Here is an 18,480-nt window from a genome sequence, read left to right as displayed (position 1 = left end):
GGATTTTAAATAGGTCTAAGCTTCACCTGTGATAGTCTTTGATGTGTCCATGCTTGAGACTCTCTGAAGAGCTGAAGCGGGACGACTGCCGTTGGCTGCTCTTAGTAGATGCTCAGCTGCAGACAGAGAAAGAGAAAGAGAGAGATATAATATCATAATCAGGATTTCAGTATCTGTTATCAGCTCATCTGGGAGCTAAATATGACTCTGGAGGTAACAGGGAAGAACACAATGAAAGAAAAGAAAATAATGAATGTTGCAATCTACAAACACACAATGCTATTGCACATGAAATCAAATGCTATTACATTTATTATCAAAGAAATGTATCTATAAAAATGAAAGGAACATCATAGGGGGGAAGACAAATGTAGACAGCCAGTGAGTCTCAAGCTGTCAAGGGTCAGACAGGGCAAACGATAACCCCCCGGAGGAAAGCCATCCTGCCAATTAAAACACTGTCATTTCCACAAAGGTGGATAAGAGTTTCCAATAAGCAGGCGAACATAAGAACAAGCAAGACAAAAAGGCTCTATGCCCTTTCTCGCACGTTCACAAACACGCACTGAGTGGGGAGGGGGCACTGAAACCAGAGTATTTGTTCAAACTTGGTGTATTTTCGCATGAGTTGTCACATCGGAGGTCACCATGAGTTCAGTGTTGCTTTTGCGGGGTCATAAACTTCTGGTGTCGGGAAACTTTTGTCTTTTACTAATAAACTACCTCCCAGATCCAAATCCCACTACATCCACCCCAACCAGTCATTTGTTCATTTACCAGGTCAGGGTGCAACGGCACAAGAGCGCCAAAGTTTTTGAAAAACACATTTGTTATGATTATTAGAAAATACTTTTCTATAATTTTCTAGACATTGCACTCACAAAGAATAATTTTGAATGGATGAAATATTTAAAAGTGAGAATAAATAGAAAAAGATCTATAAATAAATAGAATTGATTATTTTTACATGATATCCACAAACACAAGATGTGATCGATTTCCATCACTTTTTCTAGACTGGAAATCCCAATTTTACAACTTCCTTGACTCATCAAGTTTTTAATAATAGCTTGACAGATATTAAATATTGTGAGGTTGGTGCTAGGAATAATTTATCAATTATATGTAATTATTAGATGTGTAATTATTACAATTTATTCAACAAGAACAAGACTTGCAAAGTTGCACCAAATAAATGTACGTTTTTGCTATAAGTCTTATATTTATACTGCTTATAAGTTTTTATAAAACATATTAGAAACAAACACAATGAATATTCATATTTACCCTTTTAACAAAATTTATTTTCCATTTTAAAATGTAACAACCTACTAAAATGACCCGGATCATTAAATCAAAGAAATAAATCAAAAATTCAACAAATCAATCAGTGTATTGAAAAAACTGATATAACCACAAATAACGATCATTTGAAAGACTTAAGTAGAAATGATGTGGTGTTTATTACCTGGCATACTGATGTCTGTGTAACTGGGTCTTTTGTCTGTGAGGGAGGACAGGGGCTTCGCAGCAGCCATAGAGCCAGTGATGGAGTGTCTCTGTAGGTGATTAACAAACAGTATTTAAAGCGTCTCAATATATCAGCTTACCTATTTTTTTATCAACTGGGCTGATCTGAAACAAAGATAACTGACTGAATAACAACCTCAGAGTCACTTCGGGATAGTAAGGATTATGAAAGAAAGTCATAAGAAGAGAAATATCTGATATGATCTACTCTACTGCTGAGATAGATTCATATCTCCATTTCATTTGAGAGCTCCACATGTGCTTTTCTGCGAAGCTGTTATAAGACTTAGCACCTGATCCTTGTAAAAGGTCTCTTTGCCTTCAAGACTTCTCCTCGACAGGTTACACATTCATGGCTGGATTGTGGTCAGCTTCCATTAAATCCCGTTGCTCTTTTCTTCTAGAATGCTACTCGATTTCTACATCAATCAAAAGTGGCTAAAGACTGCAGCTAGCCTCTCAGGAGGATATGACTTCAGGTCTATTTCCTCTTTGTCTGCTGTCCTTACCTCCCCTCTCCTTACTTCAATAAACCCTGACAATCCCACTCTTATATATTCTCAGTGCTGAACATTTCTAAGGGTGTCACTTTGATACATGCAGTATATTTCAAACGTTTGCACTCAAGTGTTACACTGAGGTGAGAAATGAGGTTGGTATTGCTGGATTTCTTGTTGATAAAAAAACTGTGCTTGAGTTCCAATATGACCTGTAGAGCCTGAAGATCAGAATCATACTTTTAAATTTCATATCACAATAGGCCTATATTATATCACACAATTATTAATAGTCAAAAAATTTACCTTTCTTTGTTTTCATTTACCCCTCAGTTAGCAAGCTAACATCTAAGCCTATTAGAGTAGCATAGCACTAAATTAAGAATGCTCCTTTGATAAGATAGAAAATTTTGTAACAGCAAATGAAACATTCTCATGATTGTGTTTTCAGTTAGTCACCAGTTAACAAGTTTACCTTAGCCTACTAGCTTAGCATAGCACAAATTTGCTAAGAATGCTCATTTTGTTGAGCTAGCAAAAAAAGTCACAAGAAAATGAAACATTTCCACTGAACTTTTCTTATCTTCAGTATTATAGTCTTTGGTCAACAAGCTAACAGCTTAGATTACTAGCTTGGCATAGCAATAACTGTTTGTTGATCTAGAAAGAAAAGGTCACAACAACTTAAACATTTCTGCTTCTTTGCATTCATTGTGTGGTTTGGAACTGAGGAATGAAAGACAGGATCTTGCATTAATGAAAACTAAAAATTCAGTTTCACATCCAGACAGTAGAAGAAGATATGACTGCACTAGAAATAAAACGTAAAAAGGAAACCAAACCATCCCACAATGGAAATTCTGTGGTTCTCATGAATGAGCATATGTTGTGAGAAATGTCAAGAGGCCCACAGGAGGAGGAAGTGCTACTATCTCAGAGGCTTCCGAGGTTCAAAAAGCAGGAAAAGAGTCCGAATGCTACTGTGTGACCTTCACAGTGAAAATAAGTCACTCTGCAGGCAGCACTGAGGAAGTACATGTTATGTAGGGTTGGGAATCAAAAACCAATTCCAGAATTGGATGATTAAATTCAGGGACTGGATCCTCGTTGTCAAATTAAAATTTCCGCCTATCGATTGCTATGAGCTTTTTTTTTCTTCTGAGGACTGGACCTAGTGATCTGCCTGGGACCTTGTTCGTTAATCTAAGCGCTCCAAAGTTTGGATTCATTTGCGAACAGAAGCCAAAAAAGCTTAGTATAATATCTGTGATAGCTAAATATGCTGCAAGCTAGGTGTCACCACCAAAATGACAAAGCACTTTAATTTAATAGAACAAAGTTTGTGAATACGATACCAACACCAATGTGATTCTATTCCTAATTTACAATGATTCGCCTTTTTCATTCCTCAACCTTTGACGTGTGCGATCAATGTTGTGATCAAGTGGTTCGTCCGTGCAGCGTACGATGATCACATCAGTTTGATTTGAATATTTAAACCTGCGTTCGTACTGCCTTTGATCTCAAGAGAGCAGCTGTCTGTCATGAATAAAACAGCTTCACAGTCTTTTAAACCACACAGTGTCATTACTTCTGCGATTTAAACATTTAAATCGAAGAAGTACTGTGATAAATGTTTATAGTTCAGAAATAAACTCTCATGTGTACGGTAGCGATTAAAATAGAGAAAAAAATCTTTAATAAGAAATACGTTTTAACGTAGCCTGTTGGCTTTTGTTCATGGTATTCAGGTGCAACTAAATGGTTTCCAAAAAAGAGGAAGGATAAATGTTTGATATCATTATTTTATGACATTGGAAACAAAAATGGGAATAGAAAAGAATCGTAATTGATCAAATTCAAACCATACCCAACCCTAACGCTATGTGTTATTGTGTGGGACTGTGCTACCTGTATGGGGGAGACAGCAGCAGCAGGCGGGGTCTTCATGGGGCTGGGACTGAGAGGTGTGCGAGGTAAAGGGGTGTTGGTGGTTGTGCTTGCAGCAGCTGCGACTGCAGCAGCGACGACTGCAGTAGCATTAGCTCCCGGACCTGATAACATCCAAAAAACAGATTAAATCAACATTTTTAGACTGTTAAAGATGCCCTATACACATAAAATATATAACCAGCAAATGGTGAGGTACCCTGTGAGGCACTGTCAAAGCTTTTGATAAGGGTTTTAACGGTGGGTGACGGCTCGGAGGATGTAGAGGGGCGTCGACTCAGTCCCATGCCCTGCCTCAGCGCAGCCAGGTCCCTCTCAACAGCGTTCATGTAGTTATATACACGTCCACGCTCCTCATCTTGCCTTTGAGACAGTACAGAGTCACATATTTTCAACATGGATACTTTTAGTGCACAAAGAAAACAAAAATAACATCTTTATTCAACAATTCATAATAAAATGTATCCCTGTACATACAGTGTTTATGTATGTGATGCTCTCCAAAAGGGCACTGTAGGGTGACAGAAGAGACGAATTGTTGAATAAAGTCATTCTATTTGTTTTCTTCGTGCACTAAAAACCATTTCGTAGCTTTGTAAAATAATTTTTAAAAAGCATTAGTTTGAGGGTGAGTAATTAATGACAGAATTTTCATTTTTAGGTGAACTATCCCTTTAATTAAAACAATGGTGCTCTCAGATATTTCCTGTACAAATATGCCGCCAAGGCGAGCCCAAACAGTAAGATCTAAAATATACTGTCTTATAAGAAAATGCACAAATAATTTTTCTAGTAACAGAGTTTGAGAAAGGAAGTTATAAACAAGTGTGGCTTGTCACTGAGCTTTTCACAGGCTCGCAGCACAACATTATTTTTAACACTTACTTGCGGTTTTTAACTTCATCTAGTTCTTTGCTCAGCTTCTCGTTCTTTTCCTGCGCTTCTTGCAGGCGGCGGCGTAGGTCACCGATCTCTTCTTGAGCCTCTGACTTGATGTCATTAGCGATGACTACAGCAGTCTGCAGATCTGCCTGGAACTGACGCCACTCTGCCGACTCTTCCTGAACATACAGAAATGCACAAGCACAGAGGTGCAGATTTAGTAAGAATAATTAAAGACATGCATTAAGACATTTAAGACCACAGGCACGTAAACATACTGAATGATCTACCACTGGGATGATTTTAGTTGTTTTAAAAACTGGCAAACAATTTGACAACCAATCGGACAAAGATCTGGACATTACTGGGTTAAGACAAATATTAATGAATAAACATAAAAAGTCGGTGTCGACAAAGTGATTCCTTTAATAAGAAATAAATGTTTTGCTGTGGTTTTATCCTAGCGTTATACTTAAAATCTGAAGAAATCCTTTCAAACGATGCCCATCTGTGAAAGCCGGGTCGTCAGATGACTGCATGCACGGCTGCCCCTGCCCTCACTCACCCTGAGTTTGCGGTGCAGTATCTTTATCTCTCTCTCCATGTCATGCTTCTGATCCTGAAGCTTTTTCATCGAATCTGCCAGGAAACCGGAAAGAGAGCAAGTGAGCATGTGAAATGAGGGCATACAGGGTTCACATGGGGGAATAATAAACGAAATGCACTGTAGCAAAATTGCTTACGTAATAAAAACATAATGCATTTTTAACCTTGTTCTAAACGCCACCACAAATGATAAGAGTTTACAAGTAAATAAAATGAATTTTCTATCCTATGATATCTGTAGATATCTGTAGAAGTCAAGTGATGTAAAAAAAAAAAAATAAAAAAAAAAAAACCTTATTCTATCACTGCTGCTTCATTCTAACACAATAAGTAAAGCACGTTGTCAAACTGTTGACGCCACCATGTGGTGATACGAGAAAGACATCAATTACTAGAGGCTCTCTTAGTATTGAACATAGCATGTACCCAAACCTCCCACAACTAGATTCACATTATCGTATGCATCTTGCACAAAAGACTACCTGACTGTGAGGCAGGATGCACAGGTTTTTTAATCACTCCGCAGGGAAACAAAATCATCTTTAAAAGGTAGAAGTATATCAGCATGTAAAAACTAAATAATTTAGTTGATTGCTTTACGTGTGATTTAGACATTCTCTTTATTATGGAGATGTACATTCCTGCAAAGTTTAGCTTCAACCAAATTAAATACAATTTAATCTTCAGGAACACTTCATAATTAGAAACGTGTATTACTGAACTCCACAGGAAGGCAGATCTTCAGAAACAGGATTGGGCATCCCTGGATTAAAAGGTGAAAGTGTTGAGGTGAAAGTTATTTTTGTTTTCTCTGCACACAAAAACTATACTGGTAGCTTCATAAAATGAGGGTTGAACCACTGATGTCACATGGACTGCTTTAATGATCTCCTTCCTACCTTTCTGGGCTTTGAAAATTTCAGTTGTTGTTGCTGTATGTGCAGGGGTCAGAGAGCTCTCGGATTTCATCAAAAGATATATTTTAATTTGTGTTCTGAAGATGAACAGCGCTCTTACAGGTTTGGAATTATATGAGGGTGAGTAATCAATGCCAGAATTATCATTCCTGGGTGATTTATCCCTATGAGTGTGTCATCACAAAAAGCATGAACAATGTGTGCAATTGTGGAAAATATAAATCAGGATGCACAAACTCACTCTCTAGGTCGCTGATGATGAGGTTGTCGTGAAGTTTGACGGCTCGGTGCTGCTCCACTTCATCCTCCAGCTCAAAGATGGTCTCCTTCATGTCTCCGATCTCCGTCTCTTTCTCCTGCAGGTCCTCACGTTGCTTTTCTAGAGCCCTCTTCTGCTCAGCTAATTCTTTCTGCACCTCGTTCTGGAAGTCCCTGTACTCGGCATCCAGCTGTACCACAAAAGAGGAAACAAGGAGTTGTCAAACAGGCTCCTAATGCTACTTAAAGCAACTGAACCAGTGCTTAAGCTCACCTTGTTGAGGGTGTCCTGCAGACATGCCACCTCATTGCGAGCATGGCCCAAATCATCCTGGAGTTTAGCGGCTTTGGCTTCAGCTTCTTCCTTGTCTAGCCTAACCCCTTCCAGGAGCTGGTGGATGTCGCTCTTATCCCCGGCATTGTGGATGGAGTAAAGCTCAGCAACCTTTTGCCTCTCCTGCTCAAGTGACACCCGACAGCGGCTCAGCTCGGCCTGGTCATTATTGACCGCAGCTTTACAGTCCTCCAGAACTGCCGCCATGCCGGCCCGCTCTTGCCTTTCCACGTCTAGAAGTCGCTCCATGTGATGGTTGCGCTCTTTCAGTGCTGCGATCACATTCTGAGCCTCGGCGTTATCCTGCTCAGCCATCTTTAGAGTATTGCTCAGATGTTGCTGCACACCCAACAGCTGCTCACGCTCAAAGCGAGCATTTTCCGCAAGCTCCACGTAGCGTTGCTCCAGCTCCAGGTATCGGCCACTCTTGATGTCTTCGTCCACCGAGTAGGCCACACCGTGCTCATCCAGAAGTGAGCGGAAGTACTCGATCTGACGGCCACAGTGCTCCAGTTTGTCACTCTGTTGGCAGAGGGAGTCCATAAGCAGGACCTTTTCCTCTCCCAGGCGTTCATTTTCACCATTGAGCTCCTGCGTGATCTGTTGCAGGTCGGCCAGTTCCTGTAGAGTCGCTTGGAGCTCCTCAGCCGTGCTGTGTTGGTTCTCCTCCATCTGGTGGATGCGCTCTGTAAGGCACGCCACTGACACCTCGCTGGTGTTTCCACTGCTCCCCTTACGAGAGGAATTGCGACCTGTCGGAGTGCCACCTTCGGACTCAGAGGATGACGAGGAGCCGCAGCCTGAGGGAGCGTCCAAAGCGTCGTCGCTGGAGGTCACTGCCTGGTAGACCTCACTGGACTCGCTGTCCAGGTTGTCCGTTGAGCCACTTCGTTGGCCTCCCGTAAGGAGGTCCTCCATGGAGCCTGGTGCTGATCCCTCCACAGAGGAGGCCGCAGTAGCACAGTCTTCATGACCTCCACCACCTCCAGAGGAGGAAAGTTCAGGACTGGTGGAGGGAAAGCCAAAGGTTTTCTCAGCCCCGTCCAGTCTTTGCTCCAGGGAAAAGCCCAGAGCATTGAGGCGGTCCTTTAGCATGCGGTTTTCATTCTTAAGCAGGTTGAGCTCTCCACGGATGGCCTGGTTCTGCTCCTGCAGGAGCAGCAATGTTGACTCCACATCTGCAGCTGTGATCACTGCAGTCGCCTCCCTCTCTGGTGGCCTCTCGTCCTCCTCATCTTCCTAGGAGCAACATAAGAGCATGGCGAGGGCTTTTACTCTCAAGTAGTAGTTTTCATCTAAGCTACCAGTTATGCCACATTACAGATTCACCAACACTATTCACTGGTGCTTGTGTCACAAAAGAAATACTTCAACTCTCTACTATCCACATCCTAATTTCCCAAAGTATGATTATATGGCTGACAAAATTATGCTGTTTTTGTAAAAACCATAGAGATATCATTTCTTCGAGCCACTATGCAGCCCATTTCTACCTCAGAGTAACAAAACAATTAACAAAATAAAAAGGTAACTATGGCTTTACATTTCATAGTATGACTTTTTATCTCACAGTGGGACTTGCATCCTTTATTTTAAACTTTAGTGAACAATTACCTTCATTTTTTTCCTCTGAGGAGGAAACTGGATTCCCTAAGTAACCATATCTATGAAATTGCTAAAGGAAACAAAGCATGCATTGGATTACATTTTTACTGTGAATGTGCAATAGTTTATGTAGATAAATAACTATTTTTTCAATTACAGTAGAACTGAATATAGATTTAATTAGTGATTTGTTTTGCTGCTGAACATTCCGTCACTGAACGTTATGAAAAAATAAATTCTATTTCACTTTGGATGCGAGACTGCAGTCTGAATTTAATGTGTGTGTAATTAAATGTTTTTTTTGTCTTGTTTTGTTCATTCATAGTCAGAACCAAAAACAGAAGTAGGACATATCGAAATGATCAAGCAGCAATATTATAAAGTAAAGTTGATCTAACCTCAGGCAGTCCCAGCTGAACCCTCATGTCCCTCAGCTCACCCCGTAGCTGCAGGATTTCCACGTCTTTGCTCTTGGCCAGACCTAACAGATTTTTGACTTTGGCCTCCAGGGCCACTTTATCACTTAGCTGTCCGTCAGACTTTGATTTGCTCATGCGGCTCTCTGAGTCTGAGGTTTGGGCCAGTCCACGGGAATGCCTGGGCTGGGCTCGATCAGAAGCACCAGCGGATGACTGCTTCTTACTGCTGGAGTTCCTGGAGTTTCGCAAACGATCTCGTGAGGAGTTCGACTCCTTGGAGGCCGTGGATGACGTCCGTTTGCCAGATGGGCCTTGTGGAGAAATAATGTCAAATATGAGACAAATAAACAAAACAGTAGTCAAAACAATGCCTAAATATTTATTTGGTCATTGGTTAAATTAAACAAAACATTTAAATACCGGAGGTGGTCTTGGTCTTTGTGTCAGGGTTATTAGTGTTTGTTCCGCAGGATGTGGAGTTAGAAGAGGTTGATTTCTTGCCCTTGGCAACACTGCTGTTTGTCCCTGCACTGCTCCCAGCCATAGCAGCTAGAAGATCATCATTGCTTTTGACCTGCCGATCAAAGATGAATAAATCAACAATAACAGTGACTTAAATATTAGTTTAAGTTGTTAATCTGTGCAAGAGGGTGATGTTACCTTGGAGAGCGGAGCTGTGGTAGGGCTCTTAACAGCGCTTTTGCCAGCAGAGGTTCCAGCTGTCACTGCGTCACTTTTACCTCCTCCACTTGCTGCCTTATTCCCCACGGCCCTGCCTGCCTTCTTCATACTGCGCTCGCTCCGGGTGATGCATCTACCCCTCAGTCTGTGCAGAGATAAAAAACATTACACATTTACATTATAATTTAGAGATTCACTGTGACTGAGTTGAACCAAATGAACAAAATGGCAAACATTTGCAACCATACTCAGAGGAAAAAAAGAGATAGAAGAAATAAAAGGTGGAAATTTCCTGAAAATATTTTTGCATTTAAATAAGATTCAGTGAACCAGTAGTTTCAAAATATAACATTTAAAAAGGCAAAACAAGATCTTTTAGTGTGAACAATCGGTTCTTCTGGTCTGATTTGAAATTATATTACCCTAGGAAATTAAATTAGGTATTAAATTCAAAACTTGCTGTTTTTACAAATATTTTACATTGAAAAATGTTAAAAACATTTAATCCTAACAAGTCTACTACAATTAAAAAACTATATATAAACTATATATAAAAAAGTCAGAAATATTATTATATTATTATAACTATTTTTTAATAGTTAAAACTATTTAAATAAATTGCATATATCAAAGCTTTTTTAAAATTGCATAAATGTTTTTCAATACATATGACAAACATTAAAACACATTAAATAATTACTTTGCATCTGGCACATTTTAAGATAGATATTTATAAAATTTATAAATGTATTTAATCTAAATTTATAAAATAAGATCACAATGTTTACATGATCTGTATATCATACATTCTATAATGATTATTATTATTGTTTAATTATTGTTATTCTTGCAAAGTGAGGGAAAAAAAAAAACTGCCTTGGAAGTTTTCAGAAGGAAATGGAGTCTATGCCTGTTCACTTCCACCAGGGGGCAGAAGGCACTACAATAACAGCTGAACAGCACATGCACCGCTGGGCTGAAAGCTGAAAGCAAAAGTTCATCCCTGAGTGTGCATACTATCCCACCCTTTCTGCCCTAAATAGTATTGAAAATTACTTCTATCACACATAATTTAGGATGGATAGTATGCACACTGGGACGCAGGCCATGTCTTTCCTAAAGCTAGTTTATCAGAAACAGCATGCTGGCAAAACTAACATGATGCAGACTGATGCTGAAGCTCTGATTGGCTGTAATGACAAGGATCTGGCTCACATGTGCTCCTAGTGGATTAAAGGGCCAGTGAACTAGGCGTAGAAGCACAGCTTGTCATCAGCTGGGCTTGAGGCGTCACCATGAGTTCACAGAAGAGCCTGCCGTCTGTCTGCTGGGGTGTTGCTCTCTACTGTATATGCTGCTGATAAACAGTGCCTTAAAAGGCAGCAAAATCTTTGATGTGTTCAAGACGGTATCTACATAATACCAGAGCTGCCCATCTGCACAACAGGAAACCCTTCTGCTTATTTTATCACTTTATTTTTATAGGCAAATTCCAAATGAAGAGTGCAAGCATGATCTCAGACTCATATGGTTCAAAGAAACAGATTGCAAGTAATGAGAGGGCAACAAGGTAGGCTAATCATTCTGGGCATTGCTCACTAATAGTTCCTGGAGATCAGAGCTATTAGATTCTATCATAGAAAGAACATCTGAAGAGCATTAATGGAGCCTCATTATATCACTATTCAGCTTCAAAGCAAACCACACCACAAACAAACCAAAAAAGGACACAACATTCATGAAAACCAAATCTCATCCATAAATTCTGTTATCATTTATTAACCCTCATGCACTTGAAAAAACATTTCAAATAATTTTGAGTGATTTTTTTTCAAAGAATCAGTTGATTTGACTCAAGTTTAACTCACTCATCAATGATTCAGTCAAAGGATTTAAAAGGGTGTGCATTATTATTTTTTTTATTAAATGGCCCAGAGTCAATTATTTAGCTTATACTACAGTCACCACACATCAAGACATCGATCAGGTGATATATTTCAAGGCATTTGTCTGGTGTTTGTATTTAAAATGCTCTTGTGTGTAGGATTGTTTTATTACGCATCTCATCCAATGCTTCCGTCGTTAATTTGCTGTGTGTTTCCCTTAATAATTGCACACCTTAGAACACTCATCAGCCAGTGAGATTCAAGCATTTAAAGGCCCGAAGTATAACATAATATAATATTATCCCATTCTTAATATAAGCAAGTAGGGATGTAACGATTAACTGCCAGCCAGTTGAAAATCAATTTTCAACTATGTGACAATTTAAATCGGATGAGATACTAAACAAATCGCTATTCATTTAGGGGGAGGAGTTTATATGAATGTATGTCTGAAGGGAACTTACTGCCTTTAGAAGAGTTAAGATGGTATTTTTTTCTTTTCATCTTGTCTCTCATATTAAAGTTCATAAGTGCAGCGCTGTTTTGTCTACTGCAAAAACAATGGAAATGCTTTTGGTGCCACCTGCTGGCAGAGAGTAAATCCGAGTCTCGTTCAGCTTGCCACAGTTTCATACAGATATTTTTATGTATAGTTTCACAAAGCTAAAGTCAAACAATTCTAAATTGTACAATATAACTTAGATTTAAAAAAAAATTCAAGTTGCATTTATGCAGCATCTTTTGATCATGATTAAAATGCAGTGGTATAATTTAGAATTTATCTTAAATCTAATTTTGTTTAAAAAAAATAAAATAAAATCGTGAATTGAAATGAATCGTGAAATCAAAATCGTGAATCGAATCATGAGTTGAGTGAATCGTCACATCCCTATAAACAAGACTTTAGAAAGGCTGCAACTACAAATGTAGCCTAAAGCAATGACATAGTTCAGTTAATTAGTAATGATGACTTCGATTTCAATTTATCACACAAACTTTCATAATGCCTTCAGAATACACTGAATAAGCATCATAAAAGTACATTATATTCCATCCTCTGTGAAGCTTGAAAGCTGAAGTCCCCATTCTGTAAGTGCATAAAAAGAGCAGCCAACAGAGTCTTCAAAATAACTTATGTGTTCTGCTGAGGACAGAAAGCCATACAGATTTAGGCTCCAGTATTTTCCAATATGTTTTGGAAAGCCATCATGAATCACATCTTCGATTTTCCTACTCAGTCCTCGGCACTTGTTTTTGGACGGTGCAGATCTTTCCAGATCGTTCATTTAATGGATCCCCATTGTCCTCTGGAGCCTGATCATAGCGATGCAAAGAGCCTGTTCCTCCTGTCTCTCAATGGAAGAGAAAATAAGGCCTAATATCTTACAGCTGTTGCGAGGTAGGGGGCGGGGGTATGTGGGAGAACGTTTGCTCATTTCCAATTTACAGACCCCCCAATGAAAAGAGACTTCAGCACACATTCCCTTAAAGGGAGAGGTTCAGAGCACGACTCCAGGATTGATTTTTCTTTTCAAAGAAATGCTGCGTCAGTCTTCCAGAAACGAAAACGAAACACTCAAACATTATTGCAAACAAAATGATTATATATGCATACAATTAATAACAATGAAGCCCAATATTATAACAAATATTATACAGTATATAGAAATACGAACTATGAGGATATAAGGTTTAGTCCAAAGCAAGCTGAGATGACATACAAGACAATTAACAGACAATCATCTACTCATCTGGCAAACTCCTTACACTACTATCACATGTAACAAGTCACACTCTTAAAAGACAACAAGACTAAGCACTTTGCCGTTTTGACACCCAAATTCCACTACGGAATAGCAGAATCCCACCCAAACTTCGGGCACTGACTTAAGACTCACTTCCTTTAACAATAACTGGATTAATTGTGCCGGAGGAAAATATTGTATATTTTATTTGTATTAGTTCATCCTTTTTATCCTAACAGTTAACTTATACATGATATACATGATTGCCATCAGTTGAACATGGCGGTATCAGATGTAAAGCTAAAGCACAGGGCTTGACAATAAGGGCTGCCCGATGGAACGTGCATTTTGAATCACATTGCATTTCTTCACATGTGTTCTTGAAAAAAAGAAAACGGTTTTGGTAAATATCCTCAAAAGTAGTCTATGTCATGTCTTTAAGTCAACTTAACCAGTTGAGAAAGAAATAGGATTTGTATAATTATATTAGGGCCAAAAAAAAAAAAAAAAAAACACCCACTACTCTTGACTGAATAACTTTCGTAGCTTTAAAAAGAATTAATCTATATTTAATTTATACCATGAAGAACATGCAATGTAATTTTACATATGATTATTAATTTATGCACTTGAACACATACAAACCTAAAAACCTAAAGCACTGTTTAATTTATATTTGTTCGGTTTATTTGTGCTATTGCTTGGAAATTGTTCATTTGTTCTTGCTTATCAACAGTTTATTTTGGTTTATTTTTTTCACTTTATATTTGTTAGACTAGTAGTTTTTGCTGTGGTATCTTTGTGGTGGTAGTTTTCCTTGTATTAAACATTTTGGGGTGATGTGAGCTTATTTATTAGAATACAATTTAACATGGGTCAAAAAACAATGATAAAAACTTTTTTTTTGCAGAAAAGCCAGTGAAAAGATGCAAAGCACATTTTCCCATACTGTGTGTGATACGGAGTAAAACGGCTTCTCAAACGAGAAAAAAAAGCAGTATGGAAATGCACTAATAAATCAATTTATCAAATCAATATATTAATTTTGATATCATGGTGACTTATAATAATCACGAAATTATATAAACTTGCTAATTGGTTGGTCAAATAGTTGACCATTCTGACTAGAATAAATGAAAACTACCCCTGTTCAAAACTTTGGCATCATTAAAAAAAAAAAAAAAAAATTCTAAAAGAATTCTTTTATGAAGAATAAAAGATACAGTGTGTCTTCCAAACCTGGCCTCAATCTGACCCCGCTATAAAGTGAACGTTAAGAGGTGCTGACAGAGACTCAACACTAACACTACCAGTCAAGCCCTCAAATATGAGTCACAGCAGTGACGTATATCACATACTGTGAATCACATACCGATAGTGAAATACATCTATAACCAGGTAGGCCAAGGCTTCAAGGCCAGAATGAAATAAAAAGAAGCATATGTGCGGCTGGAGTTTTTTTCCTATGCTCTCCTTACTTCCTGACTTTGGCATCGTTTGCTGTCAGGAGCATGCAGGATGAGGTCAGATTATGAGGTGTGTGCTGCTCACACATGATTTATTACTACAGTGAGGTCATCATAACACTGTGGACCCTGCCTATTAAAAAGACACACGTGACATGAACTGAGGCTCCTGGCTCTTCTGAATAATAACCAGTTTTGATACCTAACTTGGATAATGGTATTTGGTCTAATTGACAATTATAATTGTTTCGGCCCTTCAGAAACTAGGCACTCACAGCCAAAATGGCCAGTAAAAGGTGTCAATGTGCAGAGAAGTGACTCCTGTGGCTATCTTTGTTTAGACTCTTTCTCTTTGGGAATGCATGTCTCAGTGGAGTTTGTGACAGGAGCACTAGGATGGCACTATTTGTGTAGTGCTCTTCATCCGAGCGTGATGGGGGTTTTGGAGTACTGCCCGGTGCGGTCAGGACGTTTGTGTTTGGGTAGCCTTGTGGAAAAAGTGAGGGGGAATATGCTGTGGTCAAAACTCAAAATAATAAACAATATTTTTATTTTGTGAGTCAGTGATGCTAGTACTTCAAAGCATAACGCAGCACAGTCACATTCGTTTAGAACTAGAATGAGCCCTGCCTGTATGCCCCCAAAAACTCACTGAACTTAAATCCTGCTCCTCATTAATATTAAACGTGAAACATGAATGACAAGCGTTCCCTGGATGCTGTAGGAAATATCTTTCAAGTTCTGGAAATAAGATACTATTTGTTCTTAGTTTTATTCTTTCAGCACAAACTTGCTTCCACTGCTCTGCTTGGCTGTAATTCTGCAACATTTTTGATTTTAGCATGGACAGATTATTTATTGCCCAATAGATTTATTGTTTATCCCTGAAATCTTTTACATTATATGTCTTATTTAAATGTAAGGTGATAAAAAGGGTGAATGGTAACAGCTTTCCCATCCATCATCATTTTCAGGGGTTAAAGCAAAAAAAAAAAAAAAAAAAAAAGCCTGAAATGAGACAAAATACAGATACTTGGTTCACAAGAACGTGACAATATTTGAATAAAATTTTAAACATTTTCTATGACAATATTTGTCTTTAAATTACAAAAAAGTAAAACAATTGAAGTTGTATTTAGAAATATTTAACTAATCTAGGGCTGTAGTTTGGTAATCAAGTAATCTACTCATTATTTTGACAACTGGGTAATCTGATATTTTTTTAGTAGATTCATAAAATGATTTACGTTACAAATCTAGTGAGATTAATGCACACTGTTTTTCCAGATGCAATTAAAATTCACAGCGTATACAGAGGAAGAGTTCACAGATGAGCTGCGCAAGACATGCACAAAATATGATCGTGGTTTTGCGCAGTTTGTCAGTGAACAACGGCTGTGTAGTTAATGCCACTCTATGTGAAATCACGCATGTGTAGAGATTTACCACTGATTACAGAACCGGCTTTACTGAGAAGATGCACATTAGATATAGCATGCGACTTATCATTCAGCCCTAGTATTTACAGGCACTTTTGATCAATTTAATGTGTCCCAACATTTGAATGATGGAAATGGTAAAAAATAAAAAAAAACAACAACAAAAGAACAACAACAACAGACAGACAATTAAATCACAGTTCTGCTCTTGTAATCCCTATTTTCCAATTCATCTTTTATCTGAAAACACTACTCGAATTGCCACAAGAACTTCAAATGCTGTGAAATGTCTGAACAACATCTTGCTCCTCCAAACCACAAATAACACATCTGTTGGCAATCTTCAAATGCAATAAAATTAATGAGCCCATCCTTTTAGTTGTTGTTAGCATACAAAATTAGTATTTTTTTGGCCTTATCCAGAAACCTAAAAGCACCCTTGAACTTGACACTCAGAGCAAGGGTTATGAAGCCCAATAAGAATGTACTGATGGAAGGAATGACACGAGGGGCATCCTTTTCCCACACACACTTTGAATCATCTCAGCATGGCCTCAGTGTTTCTACATGTGAAGCCATACGCACATTGCAACAGAAACCCTCCCACTGCTTCAGCTCTAGGAATGTGTTTTGTTTGGAGGCCTTTTTGGTGGTTTATTAGATCTTAAGAGGATGGCCTCCAAGAACTTTTTCACTTGGGATGACTGTCCTGCTGAAGCCAAGGATCGAGAGCAGGCCAAGCAGGCTGTAACTCTTATTGCATAAGTCCCATTCCCCAAACACAACTGCATTTGGGATAAATAGTTTAAGAAGATATTTTTCCACAAACTGAAAAAGGCCAAAGTAAAGGAAATGTCTTGCTCTGCATCAAAATCACTGTGAGGTTTTCTCTCCTCAACACATCCTCTGGTGTTCTGTCATTTCAGACAGAGAAACAAGAAATCATGGTTTGAATTTAGCTTTTTTCCACATTTGGAAAGGTATGAATCTTGGTGACTTGGCACTTGCAGTATGAACGCATATTTGTGAATTGATTAGAAAAGGTTAAATGGTATTTAAAAGTCATTTGTGAACTTTGCTACAGGAAGTGAATGGTTAAAATGGAAGGGGGAAAAAATTTAAATACAAAGCTATTTGGGGTAAACAAAGAAGGTAATGACAATTTTTACATATACTCAAATATAAAAAGAAAATCTAATAAACATAATAAAAACTGTTTATTCAGTATATTGCATGAATGTTTTAAATCAGAAGGAACATACTAATAGTACAAACATTTGAGGGAACCTTTAGCTAAAAACCGTCATTTATTTCTCAGATAAATCTGACACATTGATTGACATGACATATCAGGGTTTGACTGTCCAGTTCGCGAACTACAGTAACCATCATCCCTCAATGGTTCATAACAACACGAGAAACATAAAACCCGGCTAAAATAAAAAAAATATATGATAAATGTATGCACCCTGCGACATTTCTCTTTCATCACTCAGTGTTTGTCACATCATGGTTGTGAGTTTACAGGCTAACCGCTAATGCTAACAGGATGTGCTACTTCAACAGGATGCGAGGTCAAATAAAATGGCTCATTTATACCTTGGCTCCCTCCTTTCGGTCTGTATAAGGGTCCGTCTTCTGGATAGTGTTCAAATGTTGATAACAAAGGATATTCCGGAGATTTGGGTGGTGTGGCATCGTTTCATGCTAAACTGATGGCTGGCCACTGCATACAGCGCGACTGACAGACTATAGACAAACACACACACACACAGTAGATGAAATCACCACACACACACACACACACACACACGCGCACACACTCTCTGCGCCCGCCCACCACATGTGTCCAGAGTACAGCTGTGCAGCATGAAATATTCATTCTGTTAGCTGCCTGGAAACTACCTGCATTAACCTGCCATACTAATACATATCTAAATCTACTACAGTAGTAGTCTATAAGTTATGCACAAACACGATAAACTGTCCCTCTCTGTCTGCTCTGTGTCTTAAATTGCCAATCATTTACTCGAATGTATCCATGAGTCATTGGAGGTAAGGATGAATCATTTCTGGACTGAACACAGCAGCATTAGCCATAATACACTTTGACATTATTTGAAAAGCATTCAGATGGACTAAAGTCTATTATTGGGATATGGGATGGGTGCTTTATCTATGTTGTTCTGTCCAAAGCACACATTGTCGATTTTAATAATTTATACATTACAAAAACCTTACTGGTTACATGTCTGGAAGTGAAAT

General features: G+C 38.5%; 1 protein-coding gene across 2 annotated transcripts in view; it reads right to left on the bottom strand.

Annotated features, from left to right (window-relative positions):
* The window catches only part of LOC113107694 (cytospin-A), a 28,933-nt gene extending 10,919 nt beyond the window's left edge, over positions 1–18,014 (bottom strand). Inside the window, exons 1-12 of one of the 2 annotated variants that reach the window (XM_026270367.1) lie at positions 17,815–18,014; positions 9,659–9,824; positions 9,419–9,572; positions 8,978–9,309; positions 6,915–8,213; positions 6,624–6,831; positions 5,425–5,498; positions 4,863–5,038; positions 4,177–4,340; positions 3,939–4,081; positions 1,469–1,559; positions 27–116 (exon numbers count right to left, since the gene is read on the bottom strand). In XM_026270367.1, the coding sequence (XP_026126152.1) occupies positions 27–116; positions 1,469–1,559; positions 3,939–4,081; positions 4,177–4,340; positions 4,863–5,038; positions 5,425–5,498; positions 6,624–6,831; positions 6,915–8,213; positions 8,978–9,309; positions 9,419–9,572; positions 9,659–9,787 (2,860 nt within the window). In that variant the 5' untranslated portion in view covers positions 9,788–9,824; positions 17,815–18,014. Of the gene's footprint in view, positions 1–26; positions 117–1,468; positions 1,560–3,938; positions 4,082–4,176; positions 4,341–4,862; positions 5,039–5,424; positions 5,499–6,623; positions 6,832–6,914; positions 8,214–8,588; positions 8,650–8,977; positions 9,310–9,418; positions 9,573–9,658; positions 9,825–17,814 lie in introns of those variants that run through there. The other variant, XM_026270368.1, reaches the window with a different exon arrangement.
* Positions 18,015–18,480: the final 466 nt, after the last annotated feature.

The sequence above is a fragment of the Carassius auratus genome, chromosome 8, assembly GCF_003368295.1.
Source record: "Carassius auratus strain Wakin chromosome 8, ASM336829v1, whole genome shotgun sequence".
Taxonomy (NCBI): Eukaryota; Metazoa; Chordata; class Actinopteri; order Cypriniformes; family Cyprinidae; genus Carassius; species Carassius auratus.
This window is presented reverse-complemented; position numbering and strand designations above follow the sequence as displayed.